Genomic DNA, 22,644 nt, shown 5'->3' with positions numbered 1-22,644 from the left:
AGCATTCTTACTTTACAGCATGTTCACACCTGCCTAAAACTTTTGCACAGCACTGTATATAAATACATATTAATCCCTAAAATATATTGGGGACTGGAAATGATGTAGACAATTACATTGATGGAAGTTACAATCTATCCGCAATATTAAAGCTGATCCACCCCCTAAAAAAAACATTAAAAAATGTCAAACTTTTACTCCCTCACAGACGTACTCTCTCTCCCCCTATTGCTCTTATTGACTCTCTCTCCATCCCTGTTATTTGTTATCCAGTTTGATGTGGATGAAAATACCTATTTCAAAAACATCCTCAACAGCATCAAGTTCAACATCAAGATGTCTGTCAAGAAGATCCACAAGCAGGTGGACAAGACTGCGTGAGTGATGCTTTCAACTGCTCCAGATGTTCAGTGTCACAATAACACAACTACACACAGATTCAAAATGATATGCACCTCTTGACACAAAACATGACATTTTATGACAAGAGTAATAGAAGTGATTGAAGATACCATAAGCTTGTCTTTTGCGTGTGTCAGGATTTGGCCAGGGTTGTTCCGGGTTTTGGTCACTAGATGCCCCCATTGTGCTTTTTGACCTTATGAATCCTTATGAGGATCTCTTAAGGCTTTTTTGTGCTATTCCTACCATCTTTTGGATTTACTATTTTTGTATTGAAGGACTTCTCCTTTTTACTTTTTCTGTCAGGACCCGGTTACGAACCTGGGTCTCCGGAGTGAGAAACAGTCACTTAACCAACTGAGCCACGAATAGTCAGCAGAACCCAGAAGATGAGGCAGACACAGCAGTACTTAAGACGGTGTATTTAATAAAGTAAAAAGGAGAAGTCCTTCAATACAAAAATAGTAAATCCAAAAGATGGCAGGAATAGCACAAAAAAGCCTTAAGAGATCCTCAAAAACAGAACTCCACAAGAGCATCCACCGGAATCGACAAGAATACACAGAACACTAGGGCTGAGTGCTAACATACAAACACAGAGCACAGAACTGAGGGAAACTAAGGGTTTAAATACAATCAGGGAAAACGAGGCACAGGTGCAAATAATAATGGGGAACAAGGGAAAAAACATAAGGTCAAAAAGCACAATGGGGGCATCTAGTGACCAAAACCCGGAACAACCCTGGCCAAATCCTGACAGCGTGACTGTTTAAAATGTGCTCCTAGGACAGAACTCAAAACTGATTTTGTGTCCAAACAAGCTGAAGCCCTCCACCCTGTACTGCCAAATCATGTCTTCCTCCTTTATCACAAATACACTCCTTTCATGATTCTTATCTCCCTCTGCAGAGAAAACATGTCCTCATACCTCCATCCGTGTCCCCATCTCTCCGCTGCCGTAGGGCCATTTGTCTTTCCCACCAGAACAGGGGCATCTCTGAATTTCAAAGTTACACAAATCAATGTGTCTGGATTTAAAAAGATTATGATGAAGGAACTGTTTTCTTGTGCAGACAGGAACTCTCAATATTGGACAAAATATTGAATGATTTCACCTTAAAATATCTCAAGTTTTGAGATAAATTGCCTGTGACACTTGAGAAGTGTCTGTGTCTCTTGTTGTTTGAAGATGTTTAGTGAATGTAGGATTAATAAACCCCTGATTCCCTCTCAGGTGGCTCCTTCCCCCTCAGGCCCTCAATGCCTACTATCTCCCAAACAAGAATCAAATGGGTGAGTCAGTGTGTGATCCCAAAGCACAGCAATGCTCTCAGTATATTCAAGATAACACACTCCCTCTTTTTCTTTCTGGTCCATCCATGTGATGAGGTACCCACACGCCCTAACCCACGTATTCTGCATTCACTTACTTACACCGGCCCCCCTCACTTTCCTCTACCCCACACACACTTTGTCATCTCCCCTCACTTTTCCACCAACGTTGGCCTCTATTGGTGTCTGCTTCTGCCTCGTGGATCAAATTTACCTCACAGAAAAATCAATGGTGAGTTACAGAGCAGGCAGCAGAGGACAGAGAGAGCCAGACAAACACAGCCATCAGCCACAAGAGCTCATTTTTTACCCTCCCTCCCTCCCTCCCTTTCTCTCCCTCTATCTACCCGACTCTTTATCATCTCTTTCTTTACTTGTAGTATTTCCCGCTGGAATCCTTCAGCCCACGCTGTACGACCCTGAGTTTCCACAGTGAGTACAACTGAACATTTCGAAGTCATTCAACTAATCATCTGCTAATCAAGACATTGATTGGTTGTTTCGAGTGCGTTAGTTAGTAGCCTACTATGCTGGAATAAAAGTCTGCACCCGCTGTACTGTAGTTGTCCAGGACAATCCCTATACACCATTACTTTCCCCTTACATTACCTTTCGTATTCTACCTCCAAACCATTCTCCTCTCCCTTAATGATCACAACACAATCACAGCTATAGTGCAACCCTGAACCCCCACAGCACGGTATTATTTATTCACATACTTATTCCATTAGAAGTGATCACCACCACTCCACATAAACGACCGCTGCATCCACCCATGCATACTGATGAATGGAATATGATATTAGATGTGTGTGCGTGATCGTGGTACCTTTCCCTGGAGTTATTACTGCAGTAGCCCTAACCTGCCATGAAGACTGAGGCTAGTCCAGCGCTGCTATCAGGCCCCAGGTAATGAAGCCTCACTCAGCCAGTTAGTTTATTCAGGTTTGGAGGGCAACTCTCAGCAGGGTATCGACGTCCTGTCAGAAAGTCATTTTCAGACTTGGTCATGTGGATAGCCGCAGGCCTCTGGCAGTCTCTGCATCGCATCAGTCTCCATCTGCATGGTCTGCCAGACTACACCCACCCAGGTCAAGGAGAGGTGGCCAGAACTCTCCCTCTATTCAGTTATTAACAGAGTTAGGTATGATTTCAATGGGTCAGATTATGATTCATGTAACATTCTACTGTCCCCTTCAGGACAGGGGTTAGAACTGCAGGCTGATAAAAAGTTTCAGTTTGTGTTATTATAAATACATTAAGCTGTTGTCCTCATATGCTAAGTGATTAGTAGCTCATCCCCTCTCTCCCTCATCCCTCTAGATCTCTGAACTATGGAGGAATAGGAGCCATCATTGGTCATGAGCTGACACATGGATATGATGACTGGGGTGAGAGAACGCTTCTTTGTCTTACACGTGTCCTAGAAAAATGTTAAATCCAATGGGGCATGACCAGTAGTAGCCTAACAGTAGTAAAACTGTAATGTCAGTGTAATATCAGTTCTGAATAAGGGGTTCATGTCTTTTGTCCACATTGGTCATCCTAACTCAAGCCTCTTGCCCCCCATCTAAGTGGGTCGTCACTATCAGACCATGCTGCAAGGTATGGAAGTCCCACCTCCCCTTAACCCAACCAATGAAATCAGTCAAATGACTTAAGAGAGTAAAAGGTTATAGCCAACAACTGTACCTTGCAGCATGGCTGAATAGTGACCACCATGCTAAATTATGTAATCTTTCTCTTAGGGGGCCAGTATGATCGCTATGGCAACCTGAAGCAGTGGTGGACGGAGGAGTCATACAAGAAGTTTCAGAAGAAAGCAGAGTGCATCGTCAAACTCTACGACAACTTCACGGTCTACAACCAGCGGGTGGGTGCATAGCATACCTTGTTACACTGCTTACTAGACACTCACACACACCTGTAATGGGAGTTGCAATGTTATCTTTCCCCTGTGTGTCTGTAGGTGAATGGCCGTCTGACTCTGGGGGAGAATATAGCAGATATGGGAGGCCTTAAACTGTCTTACTTTGTGAGTGAAATCATCCAATAGGCTGTGCTAGCTGTCAATCAATATTGATTACCATCTGTCAGGGCTCTATTCAATCAGCATCACGGAAGATCAGCTTTACAGCGTGATTTACATTTTAAAGAAATGTTCCTGCTCTAGCGAAGACTGCATTCACGGTAAACGCTGCATGTCGGCTCAATCGGAAATGACCTTAACATTTATATAGCAGAATCCTCTTCAGTGTTACAGATTAAATAGAGTTCTCAATCACTATCTCTGTTGACTAATGACAAGCTACAGTATGTTTGTAAGCCCAGGTCTCAAATCTCATATATCTTTCTCTCCATCCATCTCTCCAATCCTCTGTTACACTCTCTCCCACTCTCCAGGCATATCAGAAGTGGATCAGAGAACATGGTCCAGAAAGACCTCTCCCTGGACTCAAATACACACATGAACAACTACTCTTCATCGCCTTCGCACAGGTACACAAACAACTACGTACAGACTGTTGTTAGTCACAAACAACTACGTACAGACTGTTGTTAGTCTTGGGAATCTTTTTATTTTTAGTTGGAGTAAAGATGATATTTTTTTATGGTCTTTACTGCTGTCTCCTCTCTCCTATTAGAACTGGTGTATGAAGAGACGGTCTCAGTCCATATACCTGCAGCTACTGACTGACAAGCACGCACCAGAGCATTACAGGTACATACACTTCCTCACTTTCCTGATGTGCATCAGCCTATCACAGGCCGTACCTAATATGACTCCCCTCTCCGATTGGACCGTTCTCTCTCTATCCCCTCTACCTCTGCAGGGTGATTGGCAGCGTGTCCCAGTTTGATGAGTTTGCCCGAGTGTTCCACTGTCCAAAGGGTTCCCCCATGCACCCTGTCGACAAATGTTCTGTATGGTGACCCCTCAAACACTGACCTCTGAACTTCACCACCCACCAACAACTAGAACTTACCTGTGACCTGAACTAAACTCTTCTAACCAACCTATCAGACATTATGTTCAGTTTCACTTTTACTTGCATCTCAATCCTGGGACTACCTTTTCCTATTATCACAGAATTTGCAAGCAAATAATGTCATCACCACCAGGCAAAACCATGATCACTTCACTGTCTACTCATGTAGACATCCAGTGCTTGACTTGGGCAGGAGCTCCCCAGAGCAGAGTACCGGCATCTCAATGTTCTACTGCTTGAGCTCCTGATTCTCTTATAGAATATTAGCTCAAAGTATTGCGGAGCTCTTACACCAACATGAGTACCTGCATCTATTTGAGTACCTGTACCTATTTAAAAGTCAGCACTCATTTAAGCATATCATTTAATTATATATTTGTAGATATACATCTATTTTTTACAACAGATGTGCTGTATCATGGGATTACCTTTTTGGTTTTGAGTTGTGAGATGTCAATTCATTATAATTATTTGAATCACTTTTGACAGTAGTCAAGTGTTATTAAATCCAATTTAATGCAACAGGTTCAGAGTTGGTGTTATCAAGAACTTTGTGTAGAAGGGATTGGGAATGGGGATTGTACTGCCTGAATGACAGTGGCCAGTATGGACTGTACTCACTGGGATCAGTGTGTTGCCAATGTTTTTGTGAGTCTTTTCTATGAGGTAAATAGTGGACACCGTGCTGCCATGCTGCCCTCAAGTGGCTGAACAAAGAAGTGGTCTCCACTGTGGAGTCCTTGTTCGTCTTGACTGTTGTTTCTTGTCTGGCCTTGGCCTTGTGGACATCATTGGAATGGTGTTACTGTGAGTATGTGTGTGTTTGTACGGTTTTGAAGGTCCCTTTTCTAATGAGAGTGGAATCCATAATGACCTTTTGCTCAGGATTTGTAGCTAAGTGTGTGTCCAGAGGCCAAAGTGCCAAAGAATAGTGATGGAACATCATGGATTAGTCCGACTAAACCCTTAATCCCTCTACTCCTACCTTAGTGTACATCATGGTGAACTATGCTTCTCGATGCACCGGATACTCCAAACTCCTCACAACCCCATGTCTCACTGTCACACCCTAGAGTATAGATTCTTTATCAAGAAGACTGTGTTTCTAAGATGGAAACATGGTCCTGTTGAACAACTTCATCTATCCTATTGGACAACTTCAACTGAGAGTCATTTCGATTTGACATTATGGACCCGGAGCCCTTCCTATTGGATTATGTTAACTCTGGGGCCTTCAGCACATACTCTCGCTGATGAACTCTGATGAATGCCCCTGGCCTGGTCTGCATAGCCAAGAAGCTTTCAAAGGAAGGATCAATATGACTGATATTCCACGGTCATAACAAATCATCTACATGCTGTACACACAAACTGTGACTCCAGTCAAGTCAGAGAAAAAAAAGAAAACACATTTGTACAGTGATATAAAAAATATATTATAATTTTGTATAAAGAATCTAAAATTAAGAACAATCTATGTATAAGTTATAATTGTACAGTTCTTTTTCTGAAAACAGCATGTTCAAAACCAGCTTTACAGTTAAGACTGAGATAAAAAGATGACATCACATACAGTTCTCAGCATTCAGCTGCCATGTCATATATGAGGCTGCTATCTCATATATGTGGCTGCTATCTCATATATGTGGCTGTTGACTCATATATGTGGCTGCTGTCTCATATATGTGGCTGCTGTCTCATATATGTGGCTGCTGTCTCATATATGTGGCTGCTGTCTCATATATGTGGCTGCTGTCTCATATATGTGGCTGCTGTCTCATATATGTGGCTGCTGTCTCATATATGTGGCTGCTATCTCATATATGTGGCTGCTGTCTCATAAATGTGGCTGCTATCTCATATATGTGGCTGCTATCTCATATATGTGGCTGCTATCTCATATACGTGGCTGCTCGTGCTCGCTCATATTTCTTGGTGTTCAATGTTTTAAATAAATAAATGGGATCACTGTGAGGGGCTGGTTTCTCCATGTAACTTGGTCCAGTAGTTGTGTGTGTGTGTTAGTTGTCTGTATGTATGCACTCTACAGTATGCACATCTTGTTGTGTGTGTAAGTGTGTTAGCGCATATGTCCCACCAGGTTTGTATCCACTTGCGATGCAAGCCAGCTTGCTCTTGGTCTCCCAGCATTGCATGGTGGATCTCCATCTCTCCCACTCTGGTGGTTCTGGAGGCCTGCTATCACACAGAGTCTGGAACATGACAAGAATAAAATAGAGAACTTATGTGTCTACGTCCGGAACCGCTCTCATCCCCTGTTCAGATACACATCCCCATAGCCACTGGCTAACTGTCTGTAAGACAACACCAATCTCATCCCCTGTTCAGATACACATCCCCATAGCCACTGGGTAACTGTCTGTAAGACAACACCACTCTCATCCCCTGTTCAGATACACATCCCCATAGCCACTGGGTAACTGTCTGTAAGACAACACCACTCTCATCCCCTGTTCAGATACACAACCCCATAGCCACTGGGTAACTGTCTGTAAGACAACACCACTCTCATCCCCTGTTCAGATACACATCCCCATAGCCACTGGGTAACTGTCTGTAAGACAACACCACTCTCATCCCCTGTTCAGATACACATCCCCATAGCCACTGGGTAACTGTCTGTAAGACAACACCACTCTCATCCCCTGTTCAGATACACATCCCCATAGCCACTGGCTAACTGTCTGTAAGACAACACCACTCTCATCCCCTGTTCAGATACACATCCCCATAGCCACTGGGTAACTGTCTGTAAGACAACACCACTCTCATCCCCTGTTCAGATACACATCCCCATAGCCACTGGGTAACTGTCTGTAAGACAACACCACTCTCATCCTGTTCAGATACACATCCCCATAGCCACTGGCTAACTGTCTGTAAGACAACACCACTCTCATCCCCTGTTCAGATACACATCCCCATAGCCACTGGCTAACTGTCTGTAAGACAACACCACTCTCATCCCCTGTTCAGATACACATCCCCATAGCCACTGGGTAACTGTCTGTAAGACAACACCACTCTCATCCTGTTCAGATACACATCCCCATAGCCACTGGCTAACTGTCTGTAAGACAACACCACTCTCATCCCCTGTTCAGATACACATCCCCATAGCCACTGGGTAACTGTCTGTAAGACAACACCACTCTCATCCCCTGTTCAAATACACATCCCCATAGCCACTGGCTAACTGTCTGTAAGACAACACCACTCTCATCCCCTGTTCAGATACACATCCCCATAGCCACTGGCTAACTGTCTGTAAGACAACACCACTCTCATCCCCTGTTCAGATACACATCCCCATAGCCACTGGCTAACTGTCTGTAAGACAACACCACTCTCATCCTGTTCAGATACACATCCCCATAGCCACTGGCTAACTGTCTGTAAGACAACACCACTCTCTTTGACAAGACACAGAATAACCCCATTGAGACAAACACCTCAGGCAATTTTCATAAAGTGTCTGACAAAGTTATTTGGTTCACATAACTGTGCTTAACATTCCCACCAAGATGTTTCAATAAGGTGTGTGCTTGTAAAAATGCTCAGGGCAAAGTCGTGACCGTATTTCAAAAATATAAAATTGGATGGCTCCAGCCTTGATTATGTTTTTCCAGCTACAGTTCTGCACGTCTTTGTTAACTAGAGGTGGAGGACTTTAAATCGCCATTAGAAAGAGATTTTTGTAAAGCAAATTTACTCAATACCTCCTTTTTATTAGAAATATCCTTCCCTGAAAAATGCGAATAGTCTGTGCCTGCAACAGAGAAAATTCTCAGGTCTTTAAACCCCCTCTAGAGAACCAAACATTTACCCGATAGTGCTTTTAGATCTAAGAGGCTTTCTCAGAGGGTGTGAGGACTTAAATATTTGATAAGTTAATGAATAGCTGTAATTCCTACTCCTACAGATTGGACAATTCTCTGAACTTCACAGGCAGTTAAGACATACTAGTCACTCAGTGATTTTAGCACATTCTAGTACTCTAGAGTCTATCTTTCATTGAGTTTAATGGAGTCACTTTGGGAGAACTGTGGTAAAGAAGTACCACTGAAACACCAAACAACGAAAGCATTAAAAGCTGAGAGGACTGCAGACTCATGGCATTATAAGTTAGAGTTGATAACGGGATACGAGAGGAAAGCACCTTTCTGTTGTATTTGCATGATGAACTGTGTGCACTCAGTTTTTTGTTGTTGACTATTTGTGTTTGACATTATACTTCATTGTTAGGAGCTAGTAACATAAGCATTTCACTGCATCCCCTATAACATCTGCTAAAGTGTGTACGTGACCAACAAACTTTGACTTGATATATTAGACAGTGTTGTAGATACTTCTATTTTCTGAGAGATGCCCAGAGTGGCTCTGTTATCCAGGTGTTGCTTGAGCTGTGTCTTCTGATCTCTGAGACGGGCTTTCCGATTGGACACCACTTTCCCCAACTCAGACATCTTCTCCCGCAGCTCCCGATTTGCCCTGGAGACGTCAGCTGACCTAGATGACAAGTCCTCAAGAGCTTTTCTCAACTGAAGAGAAAGAGAGAGACACATAAATAGAAGGGAAAGACAGAAATAAAGAGTGATGAGAAAAGAGGCCGGATGATACTTCAGAGTTCTGACTGATGATGGAGTGTGAGAGAGAGTGCAGTACCTCTGAGATTTCTCTCTGTGACAACCTCTTCACAGAGTCCCTCTCTTTCCTTATCTGAAGCTTTATAGATGCTCTGATCATCGACCAATCTCTGTTCTGGCCTCAGCCAGCTCCGTCTCTCTGATAGACATGCAGAATTTAGACATAAATGCCACATTCATGCTAAGTAACCATGTACGCTTTCACATAATTAAACCACACTAAAATAAACCTCCACTATCCACATTAGTCCTAGTTAGTTACCTCTGTATGATGGTGTTCTGGGGTCTCTGGCTCGGTCTAGGTTGGCCTGGAGAGGGCCGTTGGCCAACACAACCTGCTCCAAACTCTGGGCTAGTTTCTTGTTGTCCAGCCTTGCCACATCCAGGGCCTTATGCAAGGGTTCCAGCTAGAGAATCAAATGTATCTTTGTAAACTAATATGACTATTAAAAGCTAAGAGCTGTTTGTGGGTACATGTGTGTTGATGACTCATTAATGGATGTAGTTACCATTTAGTTTTTCTTTGAGCTTCTCCACCTCTGCCTGTAGCCTCTGAATCGCTCTCTGACCCTGCAGTCTGACAAATACATTGGTTGTTCAGACAGACAGACAGACAGACAGGCAGGCAGGCAGGCAGGCAGGCAGGCAGGCAGGCAGGCAGGCAGGCAGGCAGGCAGGCAGGCAGGCAGGCAGGCAGGCAGGCAGGCAGGCAGGCAGGCAGGCAGGCAGGCAGGCAGGCAGGCAGGCAGGCAGGCAGGCAGGCAGGCAGGCAGGCAGGCAGGCAGGCTTTTAGATCTAGGCAGGCAGGCTTTCAGGCAGGCAGGCAGGCAGGCAGGCAGGCACAGGCAGGCAATAGGCAGGCAGGCAGGCAGGCAGGCAGGCAGGCAGGCAGGCAGGCAGGCAGGCAGGCAGGCAGGCAGGCAGGCAGGCAGGCAGGCAGGCAGGCAGGCAGGCAGGCAGGCAGGCAGGCAGGCAGGCAGGCAGGCAGGCAGGCAGGCAGGCAGGCAGGCAGGCAGGCAGGCAGGCAGGCAGGCAGGCAGGCAGGCAGGCAGGCAGGCAGGCAGGCAGGCAGGCAGGCAGGCAGGCAGGCAGGCAGGCAGGCAGGCAGGCAGGCAGGCAGGCAGGCAGGCAGGCAGGCAGGCAGGCAGGCAGGCAGGCAGGCAGGCAGGCAGGCAGGCAGGCAGGCAGGCAGGCAGGCAGGCAGGCAGGCAGGCAGGCAGGCAGGCAGGCAGGCAGGCAGGCAGGCAGGCAGGCAGGCAGGCAGGCAGGCAGGCAGGCAGGCAGGCAGGCAGGCAGGCAGGCAGGCAGGCAGGCAGGCAGGCAGGCAGGCAGGCAGGCAGGCAGGCAGGCAGGCAGGCAGGCAGGCGGCAGGCAGGCAGGCAGGCAGGCAGGCAGGCAGGCAGGCAGGCAGGCAGGCAGGCAGGCAGGCAGGCAGGCAGGCAGGCAGGCAGGCAGGCATGAGGCAGGCAGGCAGGCAGGGCAGGCAGGCAGGCTCAGGCAGGCAGGCAGGCAGGCAGGCAGGCAGGCAGGCAGGCAGGCAGGCAGGCAGGCAGGCAGGCAGGCAGGCAGGCAGGCAGGCAGGCAGGCAGGCAGGCAGGCAGGCAGGCAGGCAGGCAGGCAGGCAGGCAGGAGGCAGGCAGGCAGGCAGGCAGGCTAGGCAGGCAGGCAGGCAGGCAGGCAGGCAGGCAGGCAGGCAGGCAGGCAGGCAGGCAGGCAGGCAGGCAGGCAGGCAGGCAGGCAGGCAGGCAGGCAGGCAGGCAGGCAGGCAGGCAGGCAGGCAGGCAGGCAGGCAGGCAGGCAGGCAGGCAGGCAGGCAGGCAGGCAGGCAGGCAGGCAGGCAGGCAGGCAGGCAGGCAGGCAGGCAGGCAGGCAGGCAGGCAGGCAGGCAGGCAGGCAGGCAGGCAGGCTGGCAGGCAGGCAGGCAGGCAGGCAGGCAGGCAGGCAGGCAGGCAGGCAGGCAGGCAGGCAGGCAGGCAGGCAGGCAGGCAGGCAGGCAGGCAGGCAGGCAGGCAGGCAGGCAGGCAGGCTCAGGCAGGCAGGCAGGCAGGCAGGCAGGCAGGCAGGCAGGCAGGCAGGCAGGCAGGCAGGCAGGCAGGCAGGCAGGCAGGCAGGCAGGCAGGCAGGCAGGCAGGCAGGCAGGCAGGCAGGCAGGCAGGCAGGCAGGCAGGCAGGCAGGCAGGCAGGCAGGCAGGCAGGCAGGCAGGCAGGCAGGCAGGCAGGCAGGCAGGCAGGCAGGCAGGCAGGCAGGCAGGCAGGCAGGCAGGCAGGCAGGCAGGCAGGCAGGCAGGCAGGCAGGCAGGCAGGCAGGCAGGCAGGCAGGCAAGGCAGGCAGGCAGGCAGGCAGGCAGGCAGGCAGGCAGGCAGGCAGGCAGGCAGGCAGGCAGGCAGGCAGGCAGGCAGGCAGGCAGGCAGGCAGGCAGGCAGGCAGGCAGGCAGGCAGGCAGGCTCAGGCAGGCAGGCAGGCAGGCAGGCAGGCAGGCAGGCAGGCAGGCAGGCAGGCAGGCAGGCTCTTCAGGCAGGCAGGCAGGCAGGCAGGCAGGCAGGCAGATGCAGGCAGGCAGGCAGGCAGGCAGGCAGGCAGGCAGGCAGGCTGGCAGGCTGGCAGGCAGGCAGGCAGGCAGGCAGGCAGGCTGAGGCAGGCAGGCAGGCAGGCAGGCAGGCAGGCAGGCAGGCAGGCAGGCAGGCAGGCAGGCAGGCAGGCAGGCAGGCAGGCAGGCAGGCAGGCAGGCAGGCAGGCAGGCAGGCAGGCAGGCAGGCAGGCAGGCAAGGCAGGCAGGCAGGCAGGCAGGCAGGCAGGCAGGCAGGCAGGCAGGCAGGCAGGCAGGCAGGCAGGCAGGCAGGCAGGCAGGCAGGCAGGCAGGCAGGCAGGCAGGCAGGCAGGCAGGCAGGCAGGCAGGCAGGCAGGCAGGCAGGCAGGCAGGCAGGCAGGCAGGCAGGCAGGCAGGCAGGCAGGCAGGCAGGCAGGCAGGCAGGCAGGCAGGCAGGCAGGCAGGCAGGCCAGGCTCAGGCAGGCAGGCAGGCAGGCAGGCAGGCAGGCAGGCAGGCAGGCAGGCAGGCAGGCAGGCAGGCAGGCAGGCAGGCAGGCAGGCAGGCAGGCAGGCAGGCAGGCAGGCAGGCAGGCAGGCAGGCAGGCAGGCAGGCAGGCAGGCAGGCAGGCAGGCAGGCAGGCAGGCAGGCAGGCAGGGCAGGCAGGCAGGCAGGCAGGCAGGCAGGCAGGCAGGCAGGCAGGCAGGCAGGCAGGCAGGCAGGCAGGCAGGCAGGCAGGCAGGCAGGCAGGCAGGCAGGCAGGCAGGCAGGCAGGCAGGCAGGCAGGCAGGCAGGCAGGCAGGCAGGCAGGCAGGCAGGCAGGCAGGCAGGCAGGCAGGCAGGCAGGCAGGCAGGCAGGCAGGCAGGCAGGGCAGGCAGGCAGGCAGGCAGGCAGGCAGGCAGGCAGGCAGGCAGGCAGGCAGGCAGGCAGGCAGGCAGGCAGGCAGGCAGGCAGGCAGGCAGGCAGGCAGGCAGGCAGGCAGGCAGGCAGGCAGGCAGGCAGGCAGGCAGGCAGGCAGGCAGGCAGGCAGGCAGGCAGGCAGGCAGGCAGGCAGGCAGGCAGGCAGGCAGGCAGGCAGGCAGGCAGGCAGGCAGGCAGGCAGGCAGGCAGGCAGGCAGGCAGGCAGGCACAGGCAGGCAGGCAGGCAGGCAGGCAGGCAGGCAGGCACAGGCAGGCAGGCAGGCAGGCAGGCAGGCAGGCAGGCAGGCAGGCACAGGCAGGCAGGCACAGGCAGGCAGGCAGGCAGGCAGGCAGGCAGGCAGACAGGCAGGCAGGCAGGCAGGCAGGCAGGCAGGCAGGCAGGCAGGCAGGCAGGCAGGCAGGCAGGCAGGCAGGCAGGCAGGCAGGCACAGGCAGGCAGGCAGGCAGGCAGGCAGGCACAGGCACAGGCACAGGCACAGGCAGGCAGGCACAGACAGGCACAGGCAGGCAGGCAGGCAGGCAGGCAGGCACAGGCAGGCAGGCAGGCAGGCAGGCAGGCAGGCAGGCACAGGCACAGGCAGGCAGGCAGGCAGGCAGGCAGGCACAGGCAGGCAGGCAGGCAGGCAGGCAGGCAGGCAGGCAGGCAGAGGCAGGCAGGCAGGCAGGCAGGCACAGGCAGGCAGGCAGGCAGGCAGGCAGGCAGGCAGGCAGGCAGGCAGGCAGGCAGGCAGGCAGGCAGGCAGGCAGGCAGGCAGGCAGGCAGGCAGGCAGGCAGGCAGGCAGGCAGGCAGGCAGACAGACAGACAGACAGACAGACAGACAGACAGACAGACACCTACCCATCTCTCCTGAGTGAGGCCAGCTCCTGCTCTCGTCGCCCCACCTCCTTCTGTACAGACTCAGTGTTGTGTTGCAGACGGGAGTGGGAGGCCAAAATATTCTCCAGGGTCTGAGCCACACTGCCCCCACCCTGATGAGACACACCTAGCCAGCTCTCCAGCTCACACAGCTACAGGACAAACACAAAGAGCAGAATCAGGTGAGATAGTGCTGGGCTGGAACAAAAGCATGCATACACCCTGTAGCTCTCCAGGACCCAGGTTGGGTAACCATTTTACTAGCCCTTTGACCTTGTCCCCATGCTGCTCCTGCAGTTTGTCCAGTTGTCCCCTCAGGGTCTGGCTGTCCCTCAGAGCCTCGTCTTTATCTGTACTTTACTAATTTATATTTTTGACTACTTTACCTTCACTCCATATATTTTCCCTGACACATTTTGAAAGATTAGCAAAAAAGGAAAATGGTCCTATTCACGCAATTATCAAGAGAACATCCCTGGTCATCCCTACTGCCTCTGATCTGGCAGACTCACTAAACACACATGCTTCATTTGTAAATTATATCCGAGTGTTGGAGTGTGCCCCTGGCTCTCCGTAAATTAGAGAAACAAGAAAATCATGGTTTGCTTAATATAAGGAATTATTTATACTTTTACTTTTGATACAAATGTATATTTTAGCAATTACATTTACTATTAATACTTAAGTATATTTAAACCAAATACTTTTAGACTTTTACTCAAGTAGTATTTTACTTTCACTTTTACTCAAGTAGTATCTTAACTTTTACTCAAGTATGACAATTGAGTACTTCTTCCATCACTGGTTTTATGCGTAAAGTCCTTACCTGTAGCTTCCCTTTCTCATAGGCCAGGTTGTTCTTACTGTCCATCAGTTCCTTCAGCATCTGCTCCAGCTGCTGCTGAGCAATTTGGGTAAAGAGGACACCATGAGTTGAGAGGTGAGGGGAAAGAGGAAATGAAAGAAAATAATAGAGAAAGTATGTTACATACAAACACACATTCACTATGGATGGACAGATTTAAAGTGATGTGACCCCAGTGTGTAGATAATGAATGGATCGCTCACCTGCTGGTGCTCCATGGCAGCCAGCTTTCCCATGAGCCTCCTGTTCTTTTCCTCCTGCTTCTGCAAGGTGGAGCTCAGAGTGCCTGCCTCCAATTGTCAATCACACATGATGCAAAGTGGACAGAGGACAGTTAAGAAAGCTATGGTCAGATTCAGACACAAAGTATGTTCACTGTTAGTGCTGAGGCCCTTTTCATAATGCTGAGGCCCTTTTCATAATGCTGAGATCCTTTTAATAATGCTGAGGCCCTTTTCATAATGCGGAGACCCTTTTCATAATGCTGAGGCCCTTTTCATAATGCTGAGGCCCTTTTCATAATGCTGAGACCCTTTTCATAATGCTGAGATCCTTTTCATAATGCTGAGGCCCTTTTCATAATGCTGAGACCCTTTTCATAATGCGGAGACCCTTTTCATAATGCTGAGACCCTTTTCATAATGCTGAGACCCTTTTCATAATGCTGAGGCCCTTTTCATAATGCTGAGGCCCATTTTATAATGCTGAGGCCCTATTCATAATGCGGAGGCCCATCAGAGATCTTTGGCAGTACAGTACCTTGACATTAGCGAGTTGCGTTTCCAGAGCACACCTCTCACCCTCTAGCTTGGTGACCACAATGCACATCTGTGACCAAAAGACAGAGATAAGAACATACTGTAACATTTAAGGACATCCACAGACACTATAAAAAGAGACAATGCAAAGCACAGTTAGGTTTTAACAACCTTGTGCTCTTAGGCTATGTATTTTCTAAGAGACATGGCAGCTGCACCTCAGTCTTTGCACTGTCCCTGTCTGTCCTCACAACCTCCCCTGGTACGATCCAACAGCTCCCACTGAGTGACAACTGTCTGTTGGGCAACTGCGGAACTCTGCAAAAGTCCGGCGTGGTCAACCTTCAGAGTCTCCGTGTGGAGCAGAAAGAGAGGATGTGGTGGATGTGTGTGGCTAGCATTATCATTGAGATCCTATTTATTCCTCATTCATAGAGATTATTAATTCCTATGTGTATTAGCTTTAGCACCCACAGCTCCATCTGCAATTTAACTTTAGCTGATAGTGTCCCTGAAGTTCTCCCTGGATACTTCCAGCAGGAGGTCTTGCTCCTGCAGCTGTTTGGCCACATGACTCCTCTCTGCCTGAGAGAGACACAGGCATAGAATAACATGTAGCCTGTACGAACGAGAGAGAGACAGGAATAGAATAACATGTGTCCTGTATGAACGAACGGACAAGAGAGAGACTATATATTTTAGCAATATGAGATGGAAAGGAGTTCCATGCAATAATGGCACTATATAATACTCTACGCTTTCTTGAATTTGGGGACTACGAAAAGACCCCTGGTGGTATGTCTGGTGGGGTAAGTGTGTGTCAGAGCTGTGCATAAGTTGACTATGCAAACAATTAGGCATTTTCAACACATAGCCAAGAGAGACTGGCATGCATAGTATTTATATTAGCCCTCTGACTACAATAAGGAGCAAGACGTGCCGCTCTATTCTGGATCCGCTGCATCTTAACTACAGTGCATTCGGAAAGTATTCAAACCCCTTGACCTTTACCACATTTTGTTACGTTACAGCCTCATTCTACAATGGATTAAATTGCTTTTTTCTCTCATCAATCTACACACAATACCCCAATACCCCACAAAGCAAAAACAGGTTTTTAGAGATGTTTGCAAATTTATTACAAATAAAAAACTGAAATCTCTCATTTACACAAGTATTCAGACCCTTTACTCATAGACTTGTCCCAAAGCCACTCTTGCATTGTCTTGGCTGTGTGCTTAGGGTCGTTGTCCTGTTGGAAGGTGAACCTTCGACACCTGTCTGAGGTCCTGAGTGCTCTGGAGCAGATTTTCATCAAGGATCTCTCTGTATGTTGCTCTGTTCATCTTTGCCCTAGATCTTGACTAGTCTCCCAGTCCCTGCTGCTGAAAAACATCCACACAGCATGATGCTGCCACCACCATGCTTCACCGTAGGAATGATGACAGATTTCCTCCAGACATTATGCTTGGCATTCAGGCCAAAGAGTTCCATCTTTGTTTCTGAGAGTCTTTTAGGTGCCTTTTGGCAAACTCCAAGCGGTCTCTCATGTGCCTTTTACAGAGGAGTGGCTTCCGTCCAGCCACTCCACCCGAAAGGCCTGTTTGGGGGAGTGCTGCAGAGATGTTTGCCCTTATGGAAGGTTCTCCCATCTCCACAGAGGAACTCTGGAGCTCTGTCAGCGACCATCAGGTTCTTGGTCACCTCCCTGACCAAAGCTTTTCTCCCCCCGATTGCTCAGTTTGGCCGGTCGGCCACCTCTTGGAAGAGTCTTGGTGGTTCCAAACTTCTTCCATTTAAGAATGATGGAGGTCACTGTGTTCTTTGGGACCTTCAATGCTGCAGAAATTTTTTCGTACACTTCCCCAAATCTGTGCCTAGACACAATCCTGTCTCGGAGCTCTATGGACAATTCCTTCAACCTCATGGCTTGGTTTTTGCTCTGACATGCACTGTCAACTGTGGGACCTTACATAGACAGGTGTGTGAGTTTACAAATCATGTCCAATCAATTGAATTTACCACAGGTGGACTCCAAGTTGTAAAAACATCAGGGATGATCAATGGAAACAGGATGCACCTGAGCTCAATTTCGAGTCTCATAGCAAAGGGTCTGAATACTTATCTAAATAAGGTATGTTTTAATATTTTTTATAAACATGCAAAAATGTCTAAAACCTGTTTTCACTTTGTCATCATGTGGTATTATGTGCAGATTGCTGAGAATAAGGCTGTAATGTAACACCATGTGGAAAAAGGGAAGGGGTCTGAATACTTTCTGAATGCACCGTAAGTCTTTCTTGGCAGCACTTGACCACATAGCTGGGCAATAATCAATATAAGACCAAACTAGCGCCTGCAGGACTTGCTTTGCTGAGTGTGGTGTCAAAAAAGCATAACATCTCTTTATTACAGACAAACCTGTCCCTATCTTTATAACTATTGAATCTATTTGTTTTAACCATGACAGTTTACAATCAAGCTAATGCCAAGTAATTTAGTCTCCTCAACTTGTGCAACAGCCACACCATTCATTACCAGATTCAGCTGAGGTCTATAGCTTGGGAAAGATGTGTACCAAATACAATGCTCTTAGTTTTAAAGATGTTCATGACTAGTTTATTACTGGCCGCCCATTCCAAAATGGACTGCAACTCCTTGTTAAGGGTTTCAGGGACTTCATTAACTGTGGATTCTGACACGTATATGGTTGAATAATCAGCATACATAGACAGACCTGCTTTGTTAAATTCCAGTAGCATGTCATTGGTAAAAATAGAAAAAAGTAGAGGGCCTAGAGAACTGCCCTGCGGTACACCACACCATACAGGTTTGACATTAGAGAATCTTCCATTGAAGAAAACCCTTTGAGTTATTTTAGATTGCCATATCGTGAGCTGATATTCAGAGCTGAGGTTGAAAAGCCATTAAACAGAAGTTCTCTCAACAACAGGTTATGGTTAATAACATCAATGCACTGAAATCTAACAGTACAACTCCCACAATCTTCTAATCTATTTCTTTCAACCAATCATCAGTAATTTGTGTCAGTACAGTACATATGTTGAGTGCCCCTTTCTTTAAGCATGCTGAAAGGCTGTTGTCAATGTTAAAACCTCTTAAGGATCCACACTTTTTTTCAATTTTCGCCTAAAATGACATACCCAAATCTAACTGCCTGTAGCTCAGGACCTGATACCATTTGAAAGGAAACACTTTGAAGTTTGTGGAAATGTGAATTAAATGTAGGAGAATATAACACATTAGATCTGGTATAAGACAATACAAAGAAAAAAAAGACTCAAGACTGCTCAAATGTGCCGAATTGATTTAGTACATTTTTAAGTTCTTAATTGTGCACTCTCCTCAAACAACAGCATGGTATTCTTTCACTGTAATAACTAGTGTAAATTGGACAGTGCAGTTAGATTAATAACAATTTATGCTTTCTGCCAATATCAGATATATCTATGTCCTGGGAAATGTTCATGTTACTTACAACCTCATGCTAATCACATTAGCCTACGTTAGCTTAACCATCCCGTGGGAGGGGAACACCAATACTGTAAAGGTTTAAGAGAGAAATAGCATTGTATTTGCTAACATAATTCTTTCCAAAAGTTGCTCAGAGCTGGTCGCAAGCTTATAGGTCTGCTGTTAGAACCAGTAAAGGCTGCTTTACCACTCTTGGGTAGCGAAATTACTTTGGCTTCCCCCCAGGCCTGAGGACAAACACCTTACTCTAGACTAAGATTAAAGATATGACAGAGAGCCGTGGGTATAGTCAGCTACCATCCTCAGTAGCCTTCTATTTAAATTGTCAATGCCAGTGTAACGGATGTGAAATAGCTAGCTAGTTAGCGGTGGTGCGCGCTAAATAGCGTTTCAATCGGTGATGTCACTTGCTGAGACCTTGAAGTAGTAGTTCCCCTTGCTCTACAAGGGCCGCGGCTTTTGTGGAGCGATGGGTAACGATGCTTCGTGAGTGAATGTTGATGTGTGCAGAGGGTCCCTGGTTTGCGCCCGGGTATGGGCGAGGGGACGGTCTAAAGTTGTTACATTGATGCTGTTGTGACCAAAAAAAAAAAAATCTCTTTTACATCATCCACATAAGAGTCACACAAAAACTTTCAAACATTATTTAGCGCTACTATATTGTGATCACTGCATCCAATGGGTATGGATACAGATTAAGTGGTAACCTACACATGGTTTTAGAAACACACTTTAGAAACACTCCAATCTATTGTTAAATAAGGGAAGGTACAGTATGTTCCACGACGTGCCAGCGGAGTGACCTTCCACAGAGTTGCAGAGTCCCGAGTTGATTATCCTTTTTATACCATGGCTATAATTGACCACATTTGCCGCTAGAAATAGCTAGCAACTATATAGGAACAGTAGTTGCCATGGCAACCAAACAAGACTTCTTAGTTGTTTAGTACTAGCTTACCATTATGAAAAGCGAATTCAACAATGGTTTTCAATTAGACTTTTGCTTTCAAAAGCAGCTCAAACATAGAACATGTAAGAATTAACAATATCCATTGAATTCTACTGTGCAAATATACTGTGTGTTATAGGGAAATCACGCACGCTCAAGAATGCCCTTCAAGCCAATAAGACATTCAACAAACCACCGTATAATGAGATGGGGCGTATTCATTATGGAAGCAAACAGCGAAAGGAGTTTCTATTGGACAAATTCAGGTAGGTCTACTCCCGTTTGATAAGTTTTGTAACAGGGAGGCCTTTATTTCGTGTGACAAGTTTGGAAAACTTCTAATCTTTTCAGTTCAAGTGGCCGCCCATAATACAACTTATAAGGATAGGGAAAATCAGCAACAAGCAACTTTATTGGCTATAAAAACCTAAAACAAAAATATTTTTACAGGCAACATAACATTATCATAATGCAATGTGTGTACCTACAGTATTCAAAGTGCAATAGTGCACTGGCTGCTTTTGTTGTGTGTGTAAACACAGTAAGTTGTGATGAATAGACAATGCAGATTATATACACACACTTAAAATATATTTTACATTACTGATTAAACTGTACAAATACACATGGAAGCACAAAATAAGTGCAAACAGAACACAGATAAAACTGATATTCAGTACCATTGCGGAGAATGCTTGGCCCGTAGCTTCTGTAAGGTTTTCTGTGATGAGAGAAAACAGAATTCATATCAATTCAAACTGACTAATGTTGATATATATCAATCCACTTCAACTTTCAATTAATTCAATATACAGTAATGCCAGATACCCCCATTTTTAAACATGATACTGTATTTTAAATGTTCCCTTGTGAAACTCTTTGGCATATGCCTCCTGTCTGCTCCTGACCTCCTTCTGAAGCTTCACCTCATTACATTTACATTTAAGTCATTTAGCAGACGCTCTTATCCAGAGCGACTTACAAATTGGTGAATTCACCTTCTGACATCCAGTGGAACAGCCACTTTACAATAGTGCATCTAAGTCATTAAGGGGGGGTGAGAAGGATTACTTATCCTATCCTAGGTATTCCTTGAAGAGGTGGGGTTTCAGGTGTCTCCGGAAGGTGGTGATTGACTCCGCTGTCCTGGCGTCGTGAGGGAGTTTGTTCCACCATTGGGGGCCAGAGCAGCGAACAGTTTTGACTGGGCTGAGCGGGAACTGTACTTCCTCAATGGTAGGGAGGCGAGCAGGCCAGAGGTGGATGAACGCAGTGCCCTTGCTTGGGTGTAGGGCCTGATCAGAGCCTGGAGGTACTGCGGTGCCGTTCCCCTCACAGCTCCGTAGGCAAGCACCATGGTCTTGTAGCGGATGCGAGCTTCAACTGGAAGCCAGTGGAGAGAGCGGAGGAGCGGGGTGACGTGAGAGAACTTGGGAAGGTTGAACACCAGACGGGCTGCGGCGTTCTGGATGAGTTGTAGGGGTTTAATGGCACAGGCAGGGAGCCCAGCCAACAGCGAGTTGCAGTAATCCAGACGGGAGATGACAAGTGCCTGGATTAGGACCTGCGCCGCTTCCTGTGTGAGGCAGGGTCGTACTCTGCGGATGTTGTAGAGCATGAACCTACAGGAACGGGCCACCGCCATGATGTTGGTTGAGAACGACAGGGTGTTGTCCAGGATCACGCCAAGGTTCTTAGCGCTCTGGGAGGAGGACACAATGGAGTTGTCAACCGTGATGGTGAGGTCATGGAACGGGCAGTCCTTCCCCGGGAGGAAGAGCAGCTCCGTCTTGCCGAGGTTCAGCTTGAGGTGGTGATCCGTCATCCACACTGATACGTCTGCCAGACATGCAGAGATGCGATTCGCCACCTGGTCATAAGAAGGGGAAAGGAGAAGATTAATTGTGTGTCGTCTGCATAGCAATGATAGGAGAGACCATGTGAGGTTATGACAGAGCCAAGTGACTTGGTGTATAGCGAGAATAGGAGAGGGCCTAGAACAGAGCCCTGGGGGACACCAGTGGTGAGAGCGCGTGGCGAGGAGACAGATTCTCGCCACGCCACCTGGTAGGAGCGACCTGTCAGGTAGGACGCAATCCAAGCGTGGGCCGCGCCGGAGATGCCCAACTCGGAGAGGGTGGAGAGGAGGATCTGATGGTTCACAGTATCGAAGGCAGCCGATAGGTCTAGAAGGATGAGAGCAGAGGAGAGAGAGTTAGCTTTAGCAGTGCGGAGCGCCTCCGTGATGCAGAGAAGAGCAGTCTCAGTTGAATGACTAGTCTTGAAACCTGACTGATTTGGATCAAGAAGGTCATTCTGAGAGAGATAGAGGGAGAGCTGGCCAAGGACGGCACGTTCAAGAGTTTTGGAGAGAAAAGAAAGAAGGGATACTGGTCTGTAGTTGTTGACATCGGAGGGATCGAGTGTAGGTTTCTTCAGAAGGGGTGCAACTCTCGCTCTCTTGAAGACGGAAGGGACGTAGCCAGCGGTCAGGGATGAGTTGATGAGCGAGGTGAGGTAAGGGAGAAGGTCCCCGGAAATGGTCTGGAGGAGAGAGGAGGGGATAGGATCGAGCGGGCAGGTTGTTGGGCGGCCGGCCGTCACAAGAAGCGAGATTTCATCTGGAGAGAGAGGGGAGAAAGAGGTCAGAGCACAGGGTAGGGCAGTGTGAGCAGAACCAGCGGTGTCGTTTGACTTAGCAAACGAGGATCGGATGTCGTCGACCTTCTTTTCAAAATGGTTGACGAAGTCATCTGCAGAGAGGGAGGAGGGGGGAGGGGGAGGAGGATTCAGAAGGGAGGAGAAGGTGGCAAAGAGCTTCCTAGGGTTAGAGGCAGATGCTTGGAATTTAGAGTGGTAGAAAGTGGCTTTAGCAGCAGAG

At 48.6% G+C, this 22,644-nt stretch overlaps 3 protein-coding genes across 4 annotated transcripts in view; 1 reads left to right on the top strand and 2 right to left on the bottom strand.

The window, feature by feature from the left end:
- LOC135546587 (endothelin-converting enzyme-like 1) overlaps positions 1 to 4,680 on the top strand; it is a 36,402-nt gene extending 31,722 nt beyond the window's left edge. For both annotated transcript variants that reach the window (XM_064975148.1, XM_064975147.1), the window contains exons 10-18: positions 274 to 377; positions 1,637 to 1,695; positions 2,115 to 2,166; positions 3,058 to 3,125; positions 3,483 to 3,607; positions 3,704 to 3,769; positions 4,138 to 4,233; positions 4,380 to 4,456; positions 4,569 to 4,680. In XM_064975148.1, coding sequence (XP_064831220.1) covers positions 274 to 377; positions 1,637 to 1,695; positions 2,115 to 2,166; positions 3,058 to 3,125; positions 3,483 to 3,607; positions 3,704 to 3,769; positions 4,138 to 4,233; positions 4,380 to 4,456; positions 4,569 to 4,668 — 747 coding nt within the window. In that variant the 3' untranslated portion in view covers positions 4,669 to 4,680. The remainder of the gene's footprint in view (positions 1 to 273; positions 378 to 1,636; positions 1,696 to 2,114; positions 2,167 to 3,057; positions 3,126 to 3,482; positions 3,608 to 3,703; positions 3,770 to 4,137; positions 4,234 to 4,379; positions 4,457 to 4,568) is intronic.
- Positions 4,681 to 6,847: 2,167 nt separating this feature from the next.
- Positions 6,848 to 20,680, bottom strand: LOC135546588 (coiled-coil domain-containing protein 150-like). Its single transcript, XM_064975149.1, has 11 exons — positions 20,672 to 20,680; positions 20,444 to 20,484; positions 15,321 to 15,389; positions 14,765 to 14,851; positions 14,523 to 14,597; positions 13,679 to 13,848; positions 9,901 to 9,968; positions 9,654 to 9,798; positions 9,411 to 9,530; positions 9,095 to 9,286; positions 6,848 to 6,937 (listed from the first exon to the last, which is right to left on the bottom strand). The coding sequence occupies exons 2-8, from the start codon at positions 20,444 to 20,446 to the stop codon at positions 9,782 to 9,784; spliced, it is 489 nt and encodes a 162-aa protein (XP_064831221.1). The 5' UTR covers positions 20,447 to 20,484; positions 20,672 to 20,680; the 3' UTR covers positions 6,848 to 6,937; positions 9,095 to 9,286; positions 9,411 to 9,530; positions 9,654 to 9,781.
- LOC135546589 (uncharacterized) overlaps positions 20,147 to 22,644 on the bottom strand; it is a 15,566-nt gene continuing 13,068 nt past the window's right edge. Inside the window, exon 21 of the mRNA XM_064975150.1 lies at positions 20,147 to 20,689. The gene's annotated coding sequence lies outside the window, so the exon portion shown is untranslated. The remainder of the gene's footprint in view (positions 20,690 to 22,644) is intronic.

This window comes from Oncorhynchus masou, chromosome 9 (genome assembly GCF_036934945.1).
Source record: "Oncorhynchus masou masou isolate Uvic2021 chromosome 9, UVic_Omas_1.1, whole genome shotgun sequence".
NCBI lineage: Eukaryota > Metazoa > Chordata > Actinopteri > Salmoniformes > Salmonidae > Oncorhynchus > Oncorhynchus masou.
The sequence above is the reverse complement of the archived record's forward strand: the minus strand, read 5'-3'. Positions and strand labels throughout refer to the sequence as shown.

What these genes read in the sequence shown, in the direction of transcription:
- LOC135546588 (XM_064975149.1), bottom strand. An exon ending in CTGCCATGGAGCACCAGCAG is followed by an intron (nt 14,598 to 14,764) that starts GTGAGCGATCCA and finishes CAAATTGCTCAG; the next exon opens with CAGCAGCTGGAGCAGATGCT. An exon ending in ATGAGAAAGGGAAGCTACAG is followed by an intron (nt 13,849 to 14,522) that starts GTAAGGACTTTA and finishes TTTGTCCTGTAG; the next exon opens with CTGTGTGAGCTGGAGAGCTG.